General features: G+C 35.1%; 1 protein-coding gene across 8 annotated transcripts in view; it reads right to left on the bottom strand.

The window, feature by feature from the left end:
- Window positions 1-895: 895 nt before the first annotated feature.
- The window catches only part of CGNL1 (cingulin like 1), a 70,857-nt gene continuing 48,378 nt past the window's right edge, over window positions 896-23,374 (bottom strand). For all 8 annotated transcript variants that reach the window (XM_068959084.1, XM_068959088.1, XM_068959085.1 and 5 more), the window contains 9 exons: window positions 20,451-20,603; window positions 19,587-19,757; window positions 16,927-17,088; window positions 15,974-16,063; window positions 7,497-7,580; window positions 5,534-5,658; window positions 4,896-5,004; window positions 3,841-4,004; window positions 896-3,196 (listed from right to left, as the gene is read on the bottom strand). In XM_068959084.1, coding sequence (XP_068815185.1) covers window positions 3,049-3,196; window positions 3,841-4,004; window positions 4,896-5,004; window positions 5,534-5,658; window positions 7,497-7,580; window positions 15,974-16,063; window positions 16,927-17,088; window positions 19,587-19,757; window positions 20,451-20,603 — 1,206 coding nt within the window. In that variant the 3' untranslated portion in view covers window positions 896-3,048. The remainder of the gene's footprint in view (window positions 3,197-3,840; window positions 4,005-4,895; window positions 5,005-5,533; window positions 5,659-7,496; window positions 7,581-15,973; window positions 16,064-16,926; window positions 17,089-19,586; window positions 19,758-20,450; window positions 20,604-23,374) is intronic.

The following is a 23,374-nucleotide window of genomic DNA, read 5'->3' as shown; positions in this document are numbered from 1 at the left end:
AGCCTCTAGGCCTGAAAGTCTCACAGACACGTTTCTTCACATAGTCTCTTATTGCTTTTACTAGTCCAAGACCACAGGTTCTCTTGAGATTCAGAGGGGCATTTAAAGATAGACTACATGAAAATGGTAAGCAAACTTTTCTAAAACAAATACTGACTTAGGGTGAATTTTGATCAAAAACTGACATGAAATGAATAAAGAGACTGGACTTCCCTAAACTATTATCAGACACAAAATGTGATCAGTGAGTAGACGCTAGCATTTGCATATTGGTAGCTAATCTGACATGTAAAAAAGAGGCATTTCTAATATATGGAGTCAAAGTGCAACAATTTCCAAAACAGAGTGCAGCAGGATTATTTTACTTTCTTGAAAAGACTTTAGAAATAAACTACCCCAAATTACCAATGTGACACAATTTGAGCGCATCACGTATCAAAAGAGAGCTACAGATTGTTCTGTGAATGAGTCAAAATGCCCTTTTCAATATCTTAAGAACTTCTATAATTTTAATCGTATCATTTGAGAACTCCAAGGAGAAAATGTCATTATCAAGTCTAAATGAACAGAATGAAGGGCAGTTCAATTGATGCAGACATGGCAGGGAGTCTAATAGGCAGGATCTCTCCCACTAAGAGTTCACAACAATGTCTCAAGGGGAAGACAACAAGGGAAGAGCCCTTGAATTTTATTGTAAGTTCAAATGAGAAAAGGAGTCTTCAGATACTGCACATGCTTTTCAAGCAATGAGAAAAGTAGCCATCCAAAAAGATGAAAATTGTTTATAGCATTAATATTTCCTGGATAAATATTTTCCTGTTATATTTTAAATGCAAACATTTTCCTATGAAATTCAAACATCAGATCAAGCTAAATGCACCATACGAAGCAGAACTGAAAGAGCTGACTGATATTTTATTACGAGTGGATTTTATCTTTAACAGCTTAGTTTAACTGGAGGTAGCTGCTATATTAAGTGATTTTCTCCCAGTGGTTTGAAATAATAGTCATCTATGAACATTAGGACAGAAGGCTGAAACAGAACTAAAATTGCATCAGTTGTTTAAAGTTAAGCCCTTAATAACATGTAAATGAAGCAAAAAATCAATCACAGAAGGTTATATGATGATTGTCAGCACAGTATAGCGCAGATCTTTCTGTAAGAGCTGGTTGTAGGTTGCCAAAGTAGTAAAGCTAGCTCCACAAAAGAATAACATGCTGTATGCCTGAAATTACCTGAAAAACTGTACAAAATTCAGAGACAGGTTATTACAACTATGCAGTTCTTACTATTTCCCATATATTTCAAATCATCAAAATCAAGTTGAAGGGAATTATACGGCAAGAGAGTCTGTAATCTACTATGTCCAAATAGATTTCTGATCCTGCAGGCAGCAGTTTCACTTATAATCATATGAGAATGGACACTGCCATTGTCAGCACTTGGGTCTTACCCAAGTATCTCAGCCTCACTTTCAGAGCTGCTAAATTTATCCTTGAGTAGATGCTTTTGTGGGAATAATGGAAGCTCCTAGCAACTCCATGTTGAAGTATTTTTAATTTTTAAACTATTATTTGGTTCATTCAGCAGAGAAGTACTCACTTAAGTGTAACTCGGAACAAATACTAATAATCAGATAGGACTTAGCTATGACTTACTACCAAAATTATGTAGTAGTGCACTTTCCTTAAGATTCTAGACTTGCAAAACTGTCTGTGTAATATAAATGGCACAAAAAAATTCTTTGCAATAAAATGGAAGCGCATTTAAAACAAAACCTGCAAATGCTCTTTTTTTATTTTCCCTCAATATTGGTTCACAGGATGGATCTCCCAAAATGCAGATAACGGCTATAAACTGAAACACTAATATATGTCTGCATACATGACCATACACTGCAAGATCTCACAAACAGATGCTGAAGAACAAGTTAGGAAAAAAAAAAAAATCAGATTACTGGCTTTGTATTCCCTGAAATTGGTGCAATTTCTTGCCAGGTGGATAACATTCCAGGATCAATTAATCAAAAGAGTTAGGCATGTACTTAATTTGAATGACACATGTAATTTTACTGGAATGGCTGGGACTCCTTAGAGGCTTTAAGATAAGCCTGTCCTGGTGCTCTCAACTGAGCAGGCCTACAGCGTTCTGCACCTGGCAGTACAGAGCCCACTTTGGGAAATGAAAGATGCCAAGTAATAACTCACCTCATTCTCACGTTACCCTACTGAGAAGAGAGAGCTTCAGAAACAAAAGGTTACAATAAAGTTATAGGCAAGCCTTACTCATCATGCACACATAATTGTCCCTTTAACGTCAACAGACAGTATCTGAACCTGGAGATCTAATTCTGCACGCTAGTATTTGATCCCTAATATATAGAATACATACAATAAAACTTGCACTGATTTTAAAATTGGAACATACTTCCTGGCTCAGGAACTGTGAATCTGCTCCCTAATACTCATAATGTATTAGTTTTGTTTTTTTCCTTAGTTAGAACTCAAATATAACATTCAGTATAAATTTATGTACTTTACATATGGAACTGATTTATATAACATTTGAAATTTTACAAACTTCTTCTAAAGTAGTCAATAAGATGATTAGTTTAAAAATATTTACATTCTATACATCATTTCCCCCTACTTACAATTATTAAAAAATCCTTTGTGGCTTCCTTAATTTTAGAGAAAACCTTTTAATAACTACAAACTGGTTTTGAATTACTTTCAAATGGCTCTTTACTTAAACAGAATTTTAGCAAAATCATATTACCAATGTGAAACAGTATCCCTATGTTTTCAGTAGCAGGAATATACATATTTATTTTTATATATATCTCTCTCGCTCCATGTTTCATTATGCAATCCTGTTTTCTATAATAAACAAAGAAGATCTAAATAAGGAAATGGCACAGTATGGATGGAAATGTTATATTCTCAGCTCTTAAATCCCTTTATGTCATTTGACGTCTAGAATATCCAGTCTTGGTAATTTAGGTTAGTCTTCCAGTACTTTCAAAGAATCACAGATTCAATACTTAGTTAGATTTTTGTGTCATCATCTTTTGACAAGGTATTTCCTGAAGGTGCTTCACAAAGACTATCTCCATCCGTGCTGAAATCGTCGTCGTCGTCATCATCATCATCATCATCAAAATCAGTCAACACTTTACTTGGTGACTTCTTCCGTCTATTAACACAAAAATACACACATATGTGGTATTAAAACTGCACATCTACATGTGGAACACTTATGCAAAACTCATAATATTGACAGGGAGCACGTGCATTTTTGAAGTATTTCAAAGAGACCTGCACTCCAATAGGAGCAAATTATCATAGACTACATCTATACAAAATAGATGTACGAGAGAATGATGCTGAATCATTTACATTTTCAAGCACCTCTACCTAAGGTCACAACCAAGGGAAACTCTAAACTTTGCACACTGAGATGTTCAAAGATGGCTGAGGAAATTAAATGTAAGACAGCTGTTCCTCTCAGTTATTAGCAGGAAATTTCCTCCACTAATAAATGATTAGAGTGCTGAGTCCCACCACTTGTTTCCATTTCCTGTGCTCTGCCTCAGCAACTTTACTCAGAGGACAGACCTTAGAAAGAAGTTTTGGGCACACAGAGCACCCAGGAAGGAGTTGGAGAATATTTGCAGAGAAAGGAATTGCAGGAGTTTCACAGCTCTCCCTTTAAAAGTCTGTCTGCTTATGATAAACTTGAAGTTTGTTAGAGGAATTCCCTGGCTCATGGACTGAGGGAGCAAGAGGCCAGTTGCAAGCGTTTGATACATAACTGTAAGGTCCAACAAGTAACCCTACCTTAATTCCTTTTTCACAGCGTTAAGCTGTCCTTGCAATTGTTCATTCATGTCCAGCTGCTCTTCCAGTTCTCTCTGGAGTTTCTTTTTGGCACTTTCCAGTCTGTCTATTTCTTCTTCAGCTTCTTCAACTTGACGCTTCATTGCTTTCAAACGCAAACTCAACTGAAATATTTACATGTCAGCTGATTAGAGGACTATTTTAATAAAGGAATTTTATTCTTCCAGCATCTATGAGAGGGAGAATAAAGATAGAACTTTGCCAGTGTCATGACACTGCAAAACTGCTTCAGAAGTATTCAAAAGTCAGCATTAGACTGTAAGACTAGTCAAGTGATAGGATAAATATTTTAAGAAAGAAAAAAACGACAAGTAAACACAGCTTTGACAGAGTAAGGTGGTACTATGTGATGGAAAGAGCAAGTTATCAATAATGGAAGACTGTCTGAAGCTATTATTGTGTCTCAGTAGCAACTTTACCAGACAGATACTGTAAAATATTTTTTAAAAACATAAGAGATTTTAAAAGATTGTTCCTATAACAGATGTTTTGAAACATGCTATTCATTCTCTAGCCAGATTATTAACTACTTGATTCACATACTGAAACAAATCATGTTTTAAGCAAAGAATCAATAAAGATCCCAGAAATGGTATAGCACATTGCTATTAAATATACCAATATATGCCTAACATATATAGTCTATATTTAATAACTACATACAGCTTCTTTCTTGAAACACAATTTTATGGCAAGATAAGATATTATTTGTTGGTGTATCTATTTATATGATTATATTCTCTGCTTTTAGCTTTAATTTTTTTAAAAAGTTACAGAATTTCTTTATGCAAAGTGCTTCATTTTCATAATTTTGGAAATTAATTAAAATTTATTAGTAGGCAGAAAACTATGACGACAATAGGAACAAAGAATCTCATTAAATTGGAGTTTTTTAAAACACATTATCTACCTATATTTTGAAATATCTTTTAAATATGATGATTTATGCCAGTAGGATTAATATCAGATATTTGTATATAAGTCTTTCCCTCTACCTGGTCCTTTTGATCAGTCAAAGAGAGATGTTCATCATCTACTTGCAACATTAACTCCTTCACTTTTCTCTCAAGTCTGCGGTTACTTAGTTGGAAATTAGCTCTATCCCTGGAAAAACAAATAAACAAACAACAGGCTTGTAGAAAGAGGAACTGGGATACTTCCAATCCTTCTGAGAGAATTTCTTAGCAATATTCCAAGTCTTAAACAAATACTAATGGCTTCTGCTTAATTCATTAATTTCATGCAGCATACTAGAGTTTTGTTCAAAGGTATGAACTGCTAAGGAGAATTTCTTTCGTCTTCAGAGCAATATTTAGAGAAAAAATACATTTCTCCAAGTGTAAACTGTGAAGTGAATAAGCAAATTGGAATGTTAAACTATAGTTAGTATTTCTAACTAAGGCTGTTACTGATAGCAAACACTGATAAAATATTGAGGTATGTAACCATGTTACATTGCTGCCCAGTTTTAAGTTTTTAAGTATGGATAATTTATTGCATAAAACAGAAGCCATTTTAATTCAGTGCTTGTCAAAAAAAATCAAATTCATTGGCCTAGAGACGTACCAGTAGCAAGAGGTCATACTAACATATATAAACATAAATATTTTGATCTTAAGATAGCTAGTTTTACCTCTCTTCATTTTCGAGTCGTTCTTCTAGCTCGGTGATCCTTGCTTCCATTTGTGCAACAAGTCCCTCCTTACTGGATCGGTAAGAACCTTCCAGGTGAAGGATTCGACTCTTCAGGTCCTTGTTCTAGAGTCGGAACAAACATGATTACTACATCTACATTTGTGTTAACAAATATCACCTTAACACAAAGCAAGTTTCTTCAAAAAACATAAGGTAATAAGTATGTTTTTATTTCATGAATACAGAAAAAAGAGCTAGTGAGATTTTACTGCAAGACTAGGTAAAATCTCTAGCTAAGAGCAAACACATCTTATTACTGTGTTTTATCAGTAAGAGTTTAATGTTAGACCGCAGTTAAAACTACAGGCTTGAAGGCCTCTCAAACTTAGGATGGATGCCAGGCCCTTCCAACAGCATTTTTTAAATTGTCAGTATTTCTTAAGTAACTTTAGATATGTCTCATTCTCCATGCTTAATTATTTTGTTAAATTCTGAGTCTTACCCATGCAACTCACTGGTGCATGGATAATACAAGCAGATATAAAGAAATGACTTGAATTCGATACCACTTTTACTCTATGAAAGCTGCATTTGCTTCTGGGTTTTTTTCTTTCTTCATTGTCCAACACTACTCTGACTAGATAGTAGTTTTAAAAAGTTTCTGTCTTTGTAAGCAGCATGATTTGTAAAAGCAGGTTTTTTGCTCAGATTTGCACATTAATCATTATGAGGCTGCGTAAGTTAGGGACCTTAAGATATAAGTTTCAGAAAAAAAGAAAAGTTATATAAAGAACAGAAAGTAAAGGCTTTGTTGTTATGTAACTTCAAACCATGATCTCAGATCTCTAACACCAAAAAAAAAAAAAAAAACCAAGGATATATGTGGGATACACCAGTAGGTGGCATTCTTTCTTCTCAAACAATTAAAAATTAAGATAGGATTCCAATAAAGTCACCAAGAAGTTAGGTGTCTTGTATAAACTTGTCGTCTTAGTTTCCTTTACATTCTGTTTTTTTTTTCTTGAGATTGTCAGCAAGGCAATCACTTGCTAAGATATCTTTCCTCTGCATCTCAGTTCAGAACTAAAATAATAATCTTTCTTTTAAAGACTATTGAGCTGTAGAAGAAAGAGTCACAAAAAGCTAGAAAGTATTTTAACATAGTTTTCATCACAAATACTGAATTGCGTGAATCATATTCCTTCCTAGGCAATAGAGAGTAACAGTTCTCCTTCAAATCTGTATCTTTTCTTTCAAAGGCATGTCACGTCTTCATTTGTTTGTTTCTATAAAAGAAAGCATTCAACCAAAATTGGAATTGCTTGAAATGGTCATCTGCCTTCAAGAGTATTCCTTAAATACTATTAAGGGTTTGAAAGACGGCTCCTCCAAAAGTGGTCAAAGGGTTTATAGCTGAACTAGCTAACAGCGTCTTCGATATTTTATAGTCCTTCCACTGTATTTGTCTTTTAAAAGTATAATGGCTCAGTTCTATTCTATTAACATGCATACAAAATCAATTGTTACATTTCTTAATTTTAATGTCTTTGATCCTCAAATGCATAGACAGAACTTGTGGGATAGAGAGATGCCTGCATTCACTATTTCAAAAATGTTTGCTAAGATTGTATAAAGAGGTGTATGTATAGTTTGAGTGCTTATTATATAAAATTTATAAGCTGTGATAAAACTCAAGCTAAAGAGGGAGTGTACAGAAAGAAAGAAAATAGTAAGAGCAGAAGTAATTTAAGATTCTAATATTGTAAAAATATAATCATTCTTTTGAGTATAAAAGGCAAGATACACAGGTTTTTTCACCTGTTCTTAATACAACTCATACTTCCAATACATTCTGGTGGGATAGTTCCCAAATATTCTAGTCCTTAAATGCTTAGTTCTTAATGAACACAGTGAACTGCTCTGTTATCTTGCTAATGCGATGGTATAGCAGCAATAATTACCTGTCTTTCCAATGAAATTTTGTCACACTCCAAGTCTTGCTTTGTAGCTCTTTCCTGAAGTAGCTCAGTTCTCATTTGTTCAATCTATTATATAAAGAAAAGCCAGAAATATTAAGAAAAGATTTAAATTACATCTGTCTACATGATATTGTGTATGTATACACACACATACATTTAGTCTGTAACATATCTCTATAATGAAATAAAATTCACCCTTTCTTAAACTAAAGACATATGAGTGACTCTAGACAAAGTTTACAATTACAAACTTGGATGAAATTTTGCCCTTCAGGAAGTTGTCATCCCCAGTGCTTTTTATAGGCATTTTCTACCCACATGGGGGATTGCTGATAACCAGTAAATATTTTCTGTATTGAAACAGCAGGGAACTGACCTCTAGAATGTCACATCAGTCTTCAAACACCTTCTGGAGTTGTCTTCTTCATACTTAAGTCTGAAGTTCCGAACAGGCACCTTACCTCTAAGCTGCTGGGTAGTGTACTTTAAACTTTAAACTTTACCAAGCACAAACTGGTATCTGTGGGAAAAGTGCCTAGAACTCAATGAGAAATGCTAAAATTTATCAATTTTCTGTGCATGTAAGAATAGTAAAGGCTGTTTTTCAGCAGGCTCTGATGCATCTTGGCTGTTCAGATTTTGTTCCACTAAACTGTTCAATGTCATGTCTGTCACACAGCAAGAGCACCAACTTCTGCATTTGGGGTTTTTTTGTTGTACCTTCTGTTTTTTTTAAGCCTTTGCTACAGTTTCTGTAAATATTTCAATAACTAAAAGAAAAAAAGTATTCTTCATGCACGAGATGTTAAAAAACAACCTGATCAATACACAATCAACATAAGAATACAGAATTTCTGTTTATCTCAGTATTCATTTTGACTGAAAAAAAAACACGTTCTGAAGATCAAAGAGAAGCTCTGTATTGCCTGACAGCTGCTCTTGCCACTTCTCAGCTAAAGGAAAGTCAGCAATGCCCAAATACTTTTCTTCTCCCTTATTCCTACTGAAATTGCCCTCAAGTGTTTACAAATGCCTCTGCAGACACAGCTAATGTTACCACAGCACTTGTGCTACTCCCTGTGCAATGTTTACCGTGATGACCATCATCATCTGGGCAAGGCAGCAAATGCCTGCACCAATCCCTGTACCTGCAAAAGGACTGACAAAGGTTTCAGTGGCCACAGCATTCTGTTCTACTTTAAAACCTTTACAGGTGAACTTGCGTAAACACACCTTCAGTTAAATAACTCTAAGGTACAGATTTATCTCCCCAAAGGTCTTTCAAAAGTCACTGGGAATTTTTGCATTAAAAAAAACCAAAAGCAATATTGAGAGCGTGAAGATTAAATGAGTATATGACAGTTTACCTTAGGCCTTCTCTTTTTTTTTTTTTTTTAACCACACTACAATCTTAAAAGCCATATTTTTAGTTAATCACATGTTAAAAAGAAGCAATTTATACTGATTTTATAGCATTTAAATGAATATATGAATACAAACAATGCCAGTAACGCATGGGGTTGCATATGTTATGCCCCAGTATGGTTTTGGAACAGTAGAAGACATTCCTGAAAAGTAAGATCATATCAATTACTAGACTACAAATGTTAGCACATGACTGTGTTCTGGCAACAGCTGAATAATTTCCTAAAAGGTTTCATTGTCACATAGAAGCTTAACGACCTCGATTTCTCTTTTTTCTTTAACTATACTACTTAAACATCAGTAAAGTTATTTAATGAGAGATCACTTAAATATTTTCACAGAGCACAGGGGAGTAAAGTATCTTTAACGGGGCAATCACCAGATCAAACAACTTCCAGGTAACACAGGCCCATCTAGGTCAAACATGTTTTTCAAGAACAGCCCCAGACAATCACTATGAGCTGTCAATATGATTTAGCTTTTCTCTTATGAAACAGAATGAGCATCAAACCCTCTGAAAGATTATTTCTAAATGCAGCTATCATATACATTAGTGACTCCACTCTTCCATTCCATATACAAACATATATTTGAAAAAAGGGATTACACAGAAATTTTGCTATGATTGCTTCAGCCATGAAAACAGACACAGAAAAAATTGAAACAATATTTGAGGTAAACTGAACGACTAATTAAAAATACAACCGTAAACTAAAGACAAGGCTTATCCTATATGTAGGAACTTGCTTAAGAGACCATAATGTGGTTCCACACTCTGAAGCTCTATTGTGCTCTTACTGTGCTTAAAGGCTGTGATGAATTTGTGCAAACTTCCCCAGATCTCAAATTAAGGAAGTACTGACTATTATATTTCCAAGATGACTGCTACTGTGGTTGGACACTTCATGGTAAAAGCAATCTAACAGAAAAAACAGTGGGAGAGAGAAAAAATACTATATCTGATTAGGATCAGAAAGTCATATGGAAATACATACAAAAACTTATAAAAAGAGAACAGCAACAGGCCACAAGTCTTGCTGGGGGAACGGGAAACTGTTTTCAGTTATCTCCTTGCACTTTTCTTCAGTAAACACATAATTAGCATGTGCAAAGGAAAAGAGTAGTTGTCTGAAAAAGCGTGGTTTGAAAGATTCCACTCATTTCACAGCAGTTAAGATAGGCTCTGGGTATGTAGCATGCAGGGTTTTGTGCTTCACATTCTACCTTAAATATAGCTAATATATTTTAATTATATTAAAAGAATAAACTAGCTGTGCAGATTAAAGCAACAGTTATCACAGCTGGATTTGAAGAATGCTAACAACATAGCATTTAAAAAAGCAATAGGATCAGACTCTACAAAGCTTTATTAGACATAATAGCATTTTGTGCCAGCTTTAGGATGAGAAGCAGATGTTGAGTTTGTTATTAGTGAAAGTAATTTCATTTCTAGATATATTTTAGATGCTATCACTATTGTTTACCATCTCCCTGGCTTCACAGCCTATGTTTCTTTTGAATACCTAAACAGGGAAAAGATAGATATATGCACATATATCTATTAACCTGTTGTATACGCACAGTTCTCAAGTATGCACACAATTCTCATGTACATGATGAGAAAAAAAGATCTTTAACAAACAAACAAGCAAAAGGCTCACAAAGGCCTTTGATAATTGAAAACCTTCATTTCCACATTTTCATTTATTTGCTTCGCACACCTGGTGCCAGCTAAGGAGCAGGTGTATAGTTATCTTTTGGGAATGCTTTACCAAAAGGAAGTGAATGATGTAGCCAATGTAACTTCATTCATCTATATTTATTCTAAAATTGCCGTGGAAACTAGTCCATTTCTCACACTTACTGGAAGCAACTCTGAAATCGATAGACTCATGTTTGCATTTTCACAGAACACAAGAGCTGATGAGGGTACTTTTAAGTACATTTCAATTACGTTTGCAAAAACAAAATGGCACAAGGCATTTTACTTCTTCGTGGACAAAACCATCACGTACTGAAATGCTTGTCTTGTTCCTGCTTCCTTTAGCCTCAAAGTGCAGCAAGAGTGCACTAGACTTCGTGCGTGTGTGCGTGCGCGTGCTGAAGCCTCTGCTCTTACCAGAGCTGTTAATACCTAATCATTTTAAAAATAATAGGATATGATACAACTTCCTCAAAAATCTTAGCTGTTGCGAACTTCCCCAAAGTTTCGAGCTATTTAGACACAGAATTTGGATTCCAGATGATCACTTACATAATACATCACATATATACATATAATGACTAAACATACTAGATTTCTCATTTGAGGAAATGAGAACAACAGTCCTAATCTATGCTAGTCACACCAAGGACTAATCGGCATTTCTGCTTTGCAATAATTTATTAATTTCAGTGCATACTCTTGACAAGTTTTTTGTCTGTCTACTTTGGTTTGGGTTTTTGGTAATTATACTGTGTGTGCATGCAAAAAAAAAAAAAAAAAGGTACTTTCCAGTACATGGAAACCATTAGGATTAAAAATTGTAACAGGAATGTATGGGACACAGGTAAGCCAATTCAAAGAAAATATACACAAAATCAAAATCTGAAGCAATTACAAAAATCTATTACTAAATTTAGGTTATTAAACAAACCATTTAGCATTCCAGTATTCAACCAGACACAGGTCTGATTGCACAACACAGGAATGCATGTCAAGGCATACTTCACCCGGACAACCTCACTGCCCAGAAAACAGGAAGAAGCAACATCTGTGCAGCATGGCAGTCCTATAGCTACCAAATAGCTAATAAAACATATTGAGGAGGGATTTGCAATAGAAGACAAAGTAACCTAGTGGATTAACTCAAGAAATCCATTTGTGAATGCGTAATATAAGAAAATCAAGTGATACAAAAGCAACAGCTGGTTGTGGACGAAGGAGAACACAAACAGATGCGTCTCAGTGACAGACAGTATCTGATGCCTTCTTTCATCAAGGAAAGGATCAAAGGTTAAGTCAAGACTACCTTCTATAGAGCTAAAGAAGATATGCAACAGAGAATGACCAAAATTAAGTTTCTGCAGTTATGTTTTTGAAAAGATCATGACAGTCAGAAGATACTTAAGATTAGAATGAAGCGTTTTGCAATTATAAGGACATTAAACTATTGCAGATAGGATAAGAATTTCTATTGTCTTGGCAGATTTTCTACAATTTAGAGACCTACAAGCGTCACTGTAAGGAACTAAAAGTTACTCCAAATCTACCTTTTAAATGAAGCTATGCAGAAGTTTGCTAAGTTATTGGTATCCAACTCCACAGAATTTTTATGACAAGAATGTTTATTCACTGAGAGGCAGATAGAGACCACTTCTTTCACACAAGCACTTTCCTATCTTACGCACACATAAGCAGGCTATAGCAGAAGAACAGGATTCTTTGTATTTCAGAAATCACATGACAGAGCCAAAGGACAGTCTGACAAACCCACCTCAGATAAATTTTAAATGATGTCCACAGATTTTTTTTTTTTTTTTAAAGTTGGCAACCCAGTAAAAACTGGAAATTTGGCTTTGCTGCAGTATTTCTTGAGAATGAGGTAGCGAAGATGAAAACTGTGTCATGCAGTCCTACCCAGATTCAAAGGGATGTTTAGATTAAAAAGGGGATAACATTTCATAGTAAATGGAATGTGAACTATCAGCCTTGGCAATGTTTATTAAAACATTTACCTTTATGCAAAGTATAAACAGTCATTTCAATTTGTTTTTTTTACTTGAAATTTGCATATTATACTTCATTATCAGTGTATTAACATAACACATTTATAACAAAAACATTTACAGAGACATAGATATTACCAAAATAAATCCATTATCATTTCTCATGTTATTATAAATGCTTAGCAGACCCTGAAATACTCTTTAGTAATTTGACTACTTAGTCATTCTGGCATAAAATCAAAATAAAGCAACCTTTGTAACTCATGCATAAAACGAGAAACTCCAGATCTCAAAATAAACATATCTTTTGCCCATTATGTAACATTTCGTCACGACCTATATTTTAGCTTTCTATTTAACTAGCAAATTATATTACTGTAGTACCTACTGTTAAAGCTATGACCAAGACTACTTTATCCCAGGTTTACAACACAGGCACAGACTCTAGCATTGAAGGCTTCCTAATTACACAATAGCATGACCCCAGATTATTGTGGGTCCTCTACATTCTATTTCACCACAGATAATAAGAGCATTTCACACACACACAGTCTGAGTCTGTATTTTATCAATGCAATAGTAGCAAAGAAACTATACTGCAGTCAAATATAATCTCAGTAGCCTGAGTCCCAGTAAAGCATGAATGGTGCCTTGGTGTTTCGAGGATGCATGAAAGGAAGCTAAACTCTAACTCACTCTAAAACTCTCCAGCTGTCTCAGTGGAAGATACCATTTCATTGAAAAGACACGGAAACTAAGGCTTTATTTTCTAGTCTCCTTCTGAAATTAAAACTATTCAAAAGAATATCAGTAATTCTTTTTTCTAGAGAAAGAAAGAGAAGTGAAAAAGAATAGACTATAGTCTGCTGTACCTCTGCAAGCTGTCTCCGTGACTTCTACGGAATTATTAATAAGATACAGTACTTAACGTAAGCTACAGTAGTACATGTGTTGCTATATATCAGTCTCACATTTTTCAGAATGGAAAACTAAGACAAAAACCATTGTCTAGTCCCTGATACTGCAAGATAGCAGCATCAAAATATTCCTTTTCATGGACTTATCAAAGCCTTGCGTACTACTGACTACAGACATGTGGTTGCTCTGCTTACTTTTTTTCTTGTCAAGTACTATTCTCTACTTTTCTGTAGAAAAGAAAGATTTGTAACTAATCTTTGTTACAAGACCTCTAATTTCAAATGTCTGTTCTTCTAGAAATCTGGAAAGAGATTATTCAGGCCTTTTTCTTCAACACAGTGAACTACAAGTTCTCTTAGGGTTGGTGATTTCCAGCTCAATGGCCTCATTTCCATTAGCCTGTTCTGCTCCTCTTGCCCCCACCTGCATTTTCACTGGCTTTACTGAATACAGAGGCAAAAATATTCATCAATTTGAGGAGGCATACCTGGATTATTTTTTTTTATCTTGACTGACACTTCTTCATACATCATTCACCATTGCCACAATTTCTTTGTTCTACTTACACAGACAAAACACTTTCTGTTCTTTGTTTGAATTACTTTGCTAGGTCTCAGCTTGGCAAATCTCATTTTATCTTTACACTTTCTGCCCCATGAAAGACAACATTGTCAATAAAATCTTCTTCCCTCTTTCTAGGCTCTTTACTTATTCATGTAATACTTCTAGAGCTAATAACTCGCACTTTCCTACCAGTCTTTTCTTCCTAACTTTGATATACCTTCTTAAACACTTTTCATACCTATGGCTGAAATAAATTTCTGGCTTCTTCTCTGTTGAAGCTGGCCAGCCTCATCAGTTCAACTAACTTCATTAATTAATTCCCATAATTTCCTCAACTCTGCCTTCTCTAAAATGAAGACTCTTATCTGCTGGTCTGCTTTTCATTAAGGTTAAAATGAATGGAAGGTTAAAAAAATTTTATCTTCCAATCTCAGATACTTTCTGCAGCCAGCCCCCCTCTCATAGCCATTTATCTAAAACTAAGCCTAGTTTAGCATCATTTCTGACTGCATCAATGACTACTTCATGAAGAAGTTGACTGCATGAGTGTCTAATGATGGCCACTGGTCTTCAAGTCTTTAGCTGTAAATTATGTCTCCTCAAGACAAAATTTCTAGTACTGCTAGTTTCCCTAACAATGTTTGAGAGATCTCCATTGCTAGCTACAGGCAATCTCAGGAGTTTACTGTAAGTGACAAGAAAAATCTTTTTTTGGGGCCATTTTTCCCCAAAATCATTTTACACCAAAAGTTCTGTTTTATATTATTTCCAAGACATTATTAACAAATAATTGTATTTTCTTATTTCATTTACTTCAGTTATTTCATTTTCAATCTCCGCTATTCTACTTGCTGTTCTTAGAATAATCTGAATAATCTTTTTGAGCATTATGCCATACTTGACTGGGCATCCTTGATCCATTTCCAAGGGAATCTCACACTGCCGTTTTTCTTTAGCGTCTGCAGGACTTGGCCTCCCGGGTCCCTGTGCAATGCTCAACACTTCCTTCCTTTTATATTTTACAACCTACAACATAAACTTAATGTTTCTTAATTTGGGAACATTTTAAAATGGTGTTTACCCAGCTTTTAAAAACTGTTTACACACAGTTAGTTTTTTATTTTTTTAGAGTCAAGTTTTTAATGCAAATAAAATGGTATGTGCACACAGGCAGACTTTCTGGATACAGAAAAACCTAGGGGAGGACATATCTGTGCAGGTATACTGAGAGAAAAAAGGGGGACAAATTATCTGGAATCTTAAACAATGGCTGGAAAAATCTATGTGTAATCAGCAATATATATTTCTATAAATAATTCTGTACACAACTAATTTCAGTACAAAGAGAATAAGGCATTTCTTGATAAGGTAATGTTGAAACCATTAAATATGTATGCGACAGTAACTCCCTGTTTAGAAGCTAGCATATGGCATTAACAGAACATACAATCACTTGTGTGTGTTGCCTGGGTACAGATCAGAATCCCATGTATTAGTCACATTTTATAATCATATATTATAATAAAAAACTTTAAAACTTTTTGGAAACACTGAAGTTTCAAACCTCTGCAAGAATTCTGTGGTTCAAGTTAAAATTATCCTCTATTTAATGATGCTCTAACAGACTGTACTATCTGCTTCAAAAACTAAATGGAAAAAGGTTGCGCACTGTTTAATGAATGTACAGAGCAGGAACATCTACAGGAATAGAAATCTGCTTAGGTATAGCATATAAGCCTATTGCTGGTCATTGTCTATTCACTTAATTAATATTGCTTGCAATCCTAATAATACCTTTCCTCGTCGTTGTACAACAGCTGGACAACGTAAACTTGTTCAAATACCTGTTCTCTGCATCTACTGATCCTCTCAGACAACAAATCCGAATTAGTCTTTTCTTCATCAAGCTCAAGTACCAGGTGAGATAACTTGTCCTAAGTGGAACAAACAAAAGTAATTTCAAAATACTAGTCTCCCATCCTCTTCAGACTGCTACTAAGTCTTTGTTCCATAAACTTCAAGGACGGACTATCTGAAAGGAAAGGCTTGAAAAGTGAAATGCCTCTGAATACATGCAGAAAATCTAGAAAAAAGATGGTAGTAGATAAGCCTCTGAAAATAAACTTGTTTGTCTCATAGAGATAAAACAGAAGTTTCATTTCTTTTTTAAAATAATTCTACCAATTTCAAGGAAATAAGAGAAATTCTGTAATTAAAAAGACTTGTTTCTAGAAACTCTTTTCAGATTGTCAAAGTGACAAAACACATTTGAAAAATTTCTTTTCAATAATTAGAATATATGAGTACAATGATATAAAAGTGTTGATGGAAGTCAAATTTGGGCTTACTTGAACTGAACTTAAAATTAAGCTAACCTCTTAACAACTTAGTTAGAATTCTGATAATATTTAGGCTCCTGGAATGAACTGATATTTGATGCTAAGTAGAACTTATACTCCTAAATACTTTTGAAGGTCTAGGTGAAGGGCCTATGAATGAAGATATTCCAAATTTGCCAGACAAACTCTAGATGAAATTAATTAAAAAACTTCCATTTGTAATCCGTTAAAGAAAGCAATAAAAGAACATGTGCAATTGCTATTTAGAATACAAAATGCTATAATAGATTTGCTAAACGGTTACCTTCGAAATACATTAGAATAATTCTTGCATTGCTACTGCATGAATTTTGTACCACATCAGGTTAATTTGTTTCTTCCCAAGCTGAATGCATGTAAAATAACTAAATGATTCTAATCAGTTTAATAAAATACCACCCCTTAGAAACGACTTTTACCTCCATCAATTTGATTTGTCTTGCCCGATCATCTTTCAAGTGGTTTTTGGCCTCCAGTTCATATTCCAAGCCTCTAACAGTCTGTTCTAGCAGCTGAGTTTTTGTAATTGCCTCATCCTGAGCTCTCTGGTGGTCCCTCAAGTTTTCTTCCATAAGACGCATCTGAAACAAAACGAATCACAATAACATGCTTTATACTATTCTTTTTATACATAAGTGGTATCTGTAACGGGTATTATAAACATAAAAGATCTAGAAAAACAGAGCCATAGTGTTATAGGAATTACACAGAGCAACTGGCTTTTCACAGTAATTTTTGTTACATCCACAAGATGGCAGCAACCAAAGGAATTTGGATTAAAATTGATGCTGTAGAGGTTCTGAGGCTCTACAGATGCCTTGAACAACACGTTTTACAATCACAGTTATACGTGGTTGTATTTTTTATTTATTCATTTTTACCCAGTTACAGCCAGCCAAAGCTTTTTCACTTTTGTAAATGGTTATAACTTTGGAACTTTTCCAATACTATTCCTATCCTTTCCAGATACCAATACTTCAGCTTTTTCATGCTTTTTTTATAGCGTCTGAGGCACTTTGGTGACATTATACCAATGATATAATTGCTAACATACCTACGTCTAATAAATATAGCTTTTAAAGCGAGTAGGAATATCTGCTGAAGAGAGAAGTTTCCTATTCTAGTCACAATGTACACTCAATAAAATTATCTAAAGCCTTCATGGTACTTTAAACAAATAGTAGTAGTGGGTGGGTTTTACCTTTTGGTTTTAGGTGAGACTGTGATGCTTCCTTATGTTTATAACTTAATTTGTGACATGTCTATAACATATGATCAGCGGTTTCTTCTTCAGCCTGCATTCTTCCTCAGTTTAGTCAAGTGCTGATTTTAGTGATGAAGCTAAACTAATGTATTTGTGATTGTTTACAGAATTTGCTATCTATTGCTAAACCCTAGCAGTAGAAAGCTGGACATCTGCAAAGTGCATGATCTGATGAATAGCTAATAAATTCAGAGATCTGTATGTTAACAGATGTATCTCATATGTATTTAACATTTCAGAATGACATTGGATTGACAACTCTTTAAGATGGGAGTCTTCTATGTATCCACAGAAAATCTATGAGAGAGGCAGCAGCAACAAAGAACTCCCATGTTGCCTTGCCAGAATGTTTCACAATTTTACTGTGGCTCCTAGAACAAGGAGATGCTCTTGTTGCCATGATTGATATAGTCCTCAGCTTTTTAATGAGACTCTCAAAAAGGATATTAGGTGTGCTATGACACCTACCCAAGAGGATCCTGATGGATAACAGACACTTTCACATACACTGTGAAGAGAAGGACTGTCTATTTGTACCTCTTGTTAAACACAGAAGACAAAGATGGAATAAAGATTTAGTTGTCCTGAACGTTTAGTCTCTCTAGAAAAATCTACTGTTTAACCTGCTTTTTCTATCATTTCAGATTTTGTTTCCTCTTCTGCAGCTTGTTGCCATACTATATTTTTAATGCCCTAGCAGTTTAAATATTGCCTCGTGAAGATACAGAATTATACAGCCAGTAACATTTTGCCCTTGTCAGAAGCGTTTTGATTGTCTTTTTCTCAAATAATTAAGGTTTACTTTGTTCTGGCCTTTTTTCTGTGTGTTTTTTTTTTTGTTAGTTACATAACACAAAGTATTTTTCATAATAGTTATACACATATAGTGCATATTTATGTATGCAATCATACATCATTATATCTTTTGGTCAAATGGTTCACTCTCATTTATTCAGTTTAAGAGTTCCTGGTTTTATCTTTCACAGTTCATTGTGACTCTTCAGCTCTTCACAGAGGCTCTCCATCCCTGGATGGAATAAATACAGAAGGAAGGTAGAATAATATATAGGAACTACACTTCCACTTCTGTTATTGTTCTTTTAAATTAAATTTAAAACAAGTTTGTTAAGGGAAGGAGGAAACAGAAGTCCTGAGCTGGAAAAATCAAACTATTAAAATACTCTTTATACAGAAAACATCTACGGCCAGGACGTTCTCATAGCTTTTCCAAGTGCAGAACAAGCATATGTAGATCTTTAAAAAACTGGATTGCTTTTATGGCAGAATTTACATGCTAAAAGGCAGACACTTCAAGACTGCGGCCAATTCTTGGTTGCACAGACAGCTTTGTCATTTAAATTTGAATCGTGGCTCCCACAAAAGAGAACGTATGTCAATTCCTTTAAAGAGACAGACTTTGGTTTTGTTTGTTTCTAAGTAACTGCTTGTCTTTTTCTAATTCAAGGATACTTCCACATTCTCAACTCCTCCTCTCCTCCTCAACTCCGTGGCCATTAAAAGAGCAACAGATCATTAATGGAATCCTTGTCATATCACTGTGATACATTCATTTGTCAAACACTCTGCCCTTATCCATCCATCCACTATTCCAGCCAGGAAACTCCATTTCCCCAGCAGAAGTATCACACTGATGATGATTATGAAGAATGAAACACAAAAGCACACTGACTGAGATCAGTCTCCTCTGATGAAGTACACAAGAGTGTGATAGCAAAGATTCATTGTCTTCAAAATTATCTGAGCAGAATTCTAGGTCAAAGGCTAAAATATGTCATTGAACTTATGAGCCATTACCTCATCCTGCATTTTCATGGTTGTCAGGCGTGATTTTTCTACCTCAAGGTTTTTTTCTTTTAATTGTCTCTGCAGTTCTGCAAGCTCCCTACGATTTTTCTCCTTGTAGTCATCAAGCTGGTTCTGAAACTCCAGAGCTGATGTTCTTGAGTTCTCTACCATTTCAGCCATCTAGGAAAGACATACATATAAAACAGCGTGGTATAAAAGGCTCTGTCATGTTTAATACACTAAAGTGTTTTTCTTCCAGCTTCTCCTATGTTCAACTCAAAATTCACCATTTGAGAATACTGTCAAGCTTGTGCACAAACAAATGAATTTCTATGTAGAAGCACATAACCACAAAATGCTAAGGTTATTTTCTTACAGCGTGTATGGACAGACTATGCTCTTTTTGTCTTTCAGTAGTTCTTTCAGTTGACTGACATAATGAACTGCACTGTCACGCTTTAGGATATGAATATTAATTGTCATTATTGTATGGTTTACACACTGATGGCAAAACTAAAGCTCTAATACAGTAGCAATTTGAGGAATCAGCTGTAAAACACTGACATCTAGCTGACCAAGAACTGACTTTGATCTGTAGTATACATTGGAACCAAGTTCAAATCTGGACTCTTGTTTTAACAAAACAGAACTGTTTTACAACAGTATTTTGAGATAGCAGTGTTCCAACTACTGTTCCAGTCCTGAAAGCTTTTATTGATAGCCTCCAGGTTAAAGAAACTAACAGCAAAGCTCACATTTCACTTCCTTTAACTGGTAAAAATACCCCAAAACTTATTTTGCAATTTGGCAGCTCATTTCCTTCTGTCTGTTAGATATTTAATCTCCTGCAGCCTCTTTGGAATGCACTCATACCTCCTCTTGTAACTTTTCAATGGTCTTCTTTAGTTGCCATCGTTCAGTTTCCATTTCATTCTTTATCTTTTTCAGCTGTTCCTTCTCATAAGTTTCATCTACTAACTGCTCAGTTAACTGTTGTCGTTCCTGTGAAATACAACTGATGTTCTCCTGCAGTGGATTAAAAAAAATTATAAAAACAATAATTAAATGTACACCCCTCTTCTCCAATCTACTAAAGAAATGTTATATAACACACCGTGCAGTAATAATACTAGCAGCTGTCGTAACTTGAGTACAAACTTAATTTGGAAAAATAGCAAAGTTTATGGACTTACAGTTTGTTAGCTAGTATAAGCAAACATTATTTAGTGATGCCATGCTTTATCCCTCCCATAAACTTCTGAATCTTGTAACATTCATAAGATAGAAATTAGTCCCTTTTTATAGTTTTATTACATGCAAAGCATACGTTCATCTGCAGTTGCATACATGTTGGCAAATCTTACCTTCTACATAAGGTTCAATATTGATTTCAGGTTTCATATTTTCCTATACGCCCCTCTTTAATTCAATCTTAAAGGATTTCCCAACAAAATACTCTTCCTAGGTTTAAAAAAAATCTGCTCCTACCATGAGTGAGAAGTAACTAGTGAGGATTTTTTTCCCCTTGCTTCTATAGCACCCAGAAGCTCTAATCAGGATGACGTCCCACTGTGATAGGCACTGTGCAAACAGAACTTCCTAGCAAAGAGATCCATCCCCTTTCTGAAGGGACATCTCACGTTGATGTTCAAATAAGACCTCCGTATCTGGATTAAATTTTAAATGATCTGCAGAGCTATGCTTTATGCCCATCTCCCAGGAGCTCCAGAACACCACTACACAAACAAACCAAATGTTTCTGCTGCCATGTTCAGGATGTTTAAGAACTTGGCACCCCTCAGCTTCTAAACTCTGTCCATCAGCAGAATTGACTGCCACTAGTTCATTCCACTGCAAGTAAAGCAGGTTGGCTTACAAGCTCCACGTGGAGACCCTCACCTCTTTCTTCTCCCGCCATAACAAAATACCTTCACAGCCCTACTCTAAATAGATATTACAAGGTTAAAACAAGGTTTCCTTTTATGAAGTCCGAGAGGCCCTATTAGACTCACTAAAACAAGATTACAGACACTTTAAATTCTTCAAATAGAAAAATGCAAAAAAAAAAAAAAAAATGTAAAAAGCATTCCAAAAATATAGCTTTAAAATTTAATTGTTTTTAGAAGTTCAAAACTCTGCTGAATATCTAATACTCATGTTGCTTACTTTTCACATTTAAAGTATTTTTAAAGGTAACAAACACATTAGCATTTCCATAGGCTTCGTAGATTATAATCTGAAATAAAATTATACTGTTGTAAGAGAAAAGGAAGAACATCGTCAAACGTTAAAAGATGGAGGTTTTTTTAGATTTTTGGAATCTCTTATGGATTCCCATATTTCAGTATTTTAACCCATTAAAATAAAGACAGCTCTGATACAAACAGGAGTTAAGGGCAAATGCCAAAGCAGTAGACACATTATCTTAAAATACGATGGGGGCTACTAGATGCCGTTCTGCAAAGCCTAATTCTACCACAGAATTAATTTAGCTGACACCGCAGGCTTTAAGAACCTTGAAAAGGTTCAGCTTTAGCACTTCAGTGCTAAAAACTGCTGCAGTCTTGGGACCCTGCTAATGTTCCATATTCCAACAGGCTATAAAAACCTCATATGCTCCCCTCCATCAGTCTTTCACAGATCATTTAACTTTACAGTTTGTTTACACATCCTTCAGAAACAAACTGTGCAGACAAAGATCAGTGAAATATACTGTGGCAGAATAACGGTGCCAGCGGGAAGTTGTTCTGCATTTGCAATATGCTGAAAAGGGAGGTAAACATCAGAGTAAATCTGGTCACTCTTTGTACTTCAGAATTATCAACAAAGATCCATCACTGATATCAGATAACAGTTCTTCTACCAACTAGGGCAATTTACAAGTTAGTAACAGATGTGAATAAATACTGTAATTATAGAAGCCAGTAAAGAAGGGCTCGGACACAAGCACCTCAATTTTCATTAGGTCACATCATGCTAACTTTTGCCTTATTTTCAGATATGTAGCAGATTGAGACCCCGGAGTTTGAAATTCAGCTTTTTCTCCTGTGGGTTATATTCTGGCATCCTAAAAAAAATCGTATCCTTTCCACACATTGCATCTATCCATTTCCTTCCTCTTTTCAGTTTATTACTGGGAAGGACCGGAAAAATCAATCCTAAGCACATTACTAAAAATTAAAGACACTAAATTTGTGATTGTAATTATTCTGATGGAAAATGCAATTCCTAGATAATCAACTTTTTCCAAGGGGAAAGTTTCAGTTTTGCTAAATTTATTTTTAGCTTGTTCAATTTTGTTCCAGAGTAGCATAGGATCTGAAGTTCAGGTGCTTCATGCTCTCATTCGCCCTCAACTGTTAAAATCTCTCATGTCCCTCCCTCTCTCTCATGATGCACCAGCATCTGCTGAGCCATCTGATGTGCAATAAGAGTTACAAGACTAAGCTTTTCCTGGGTGCAGTAGAGATCCTATCATGCTCCAGCCTCCCCTTCACTACATTTACTAGTGACTGGAGAATGCAAAGGTTTCTCTGTGTATACAGACAAGTACACGGCTGAAAAAAATGTACACCATTGTTCTTTCTCTCCGAGACTAACAGATTATTAATGCACAATCCGCTGGTTGACATGCACGCTGAGCACAATTATGCTCCTGGGAGAAGTGGGTAATAGCCAATCGTTCTCTGGGCTTGACGAATTCTATTTGGCTGGAAGTGGTGGGTTTTCCCCACAGTTCTGCATAATTTTCTTCTTATAATCTGTTTAATAGGTATCCATATTAAGATCTATACTAT

Source organism: Struthio camelus, chromosome 12 (genome assembly GCF_040807025.1).
Source record: "Struthio camelus isolate bStrCam1 chromosome 12, bStrCam1.hap1, whole genome shotgun sequence".
Classification (NCBI taxonomy): domain Eukaryota; kingdom Metazoa; phylum Chordata; class Aves; order Struthioniformes; family Struthionidae; genus Struthio; species Struthio camelus.
The sequence above is the reverse complement of the archived record's forward strand: the minus strand, read 5'-3'. Positions and strand labels throughout refer to the sequence as shown.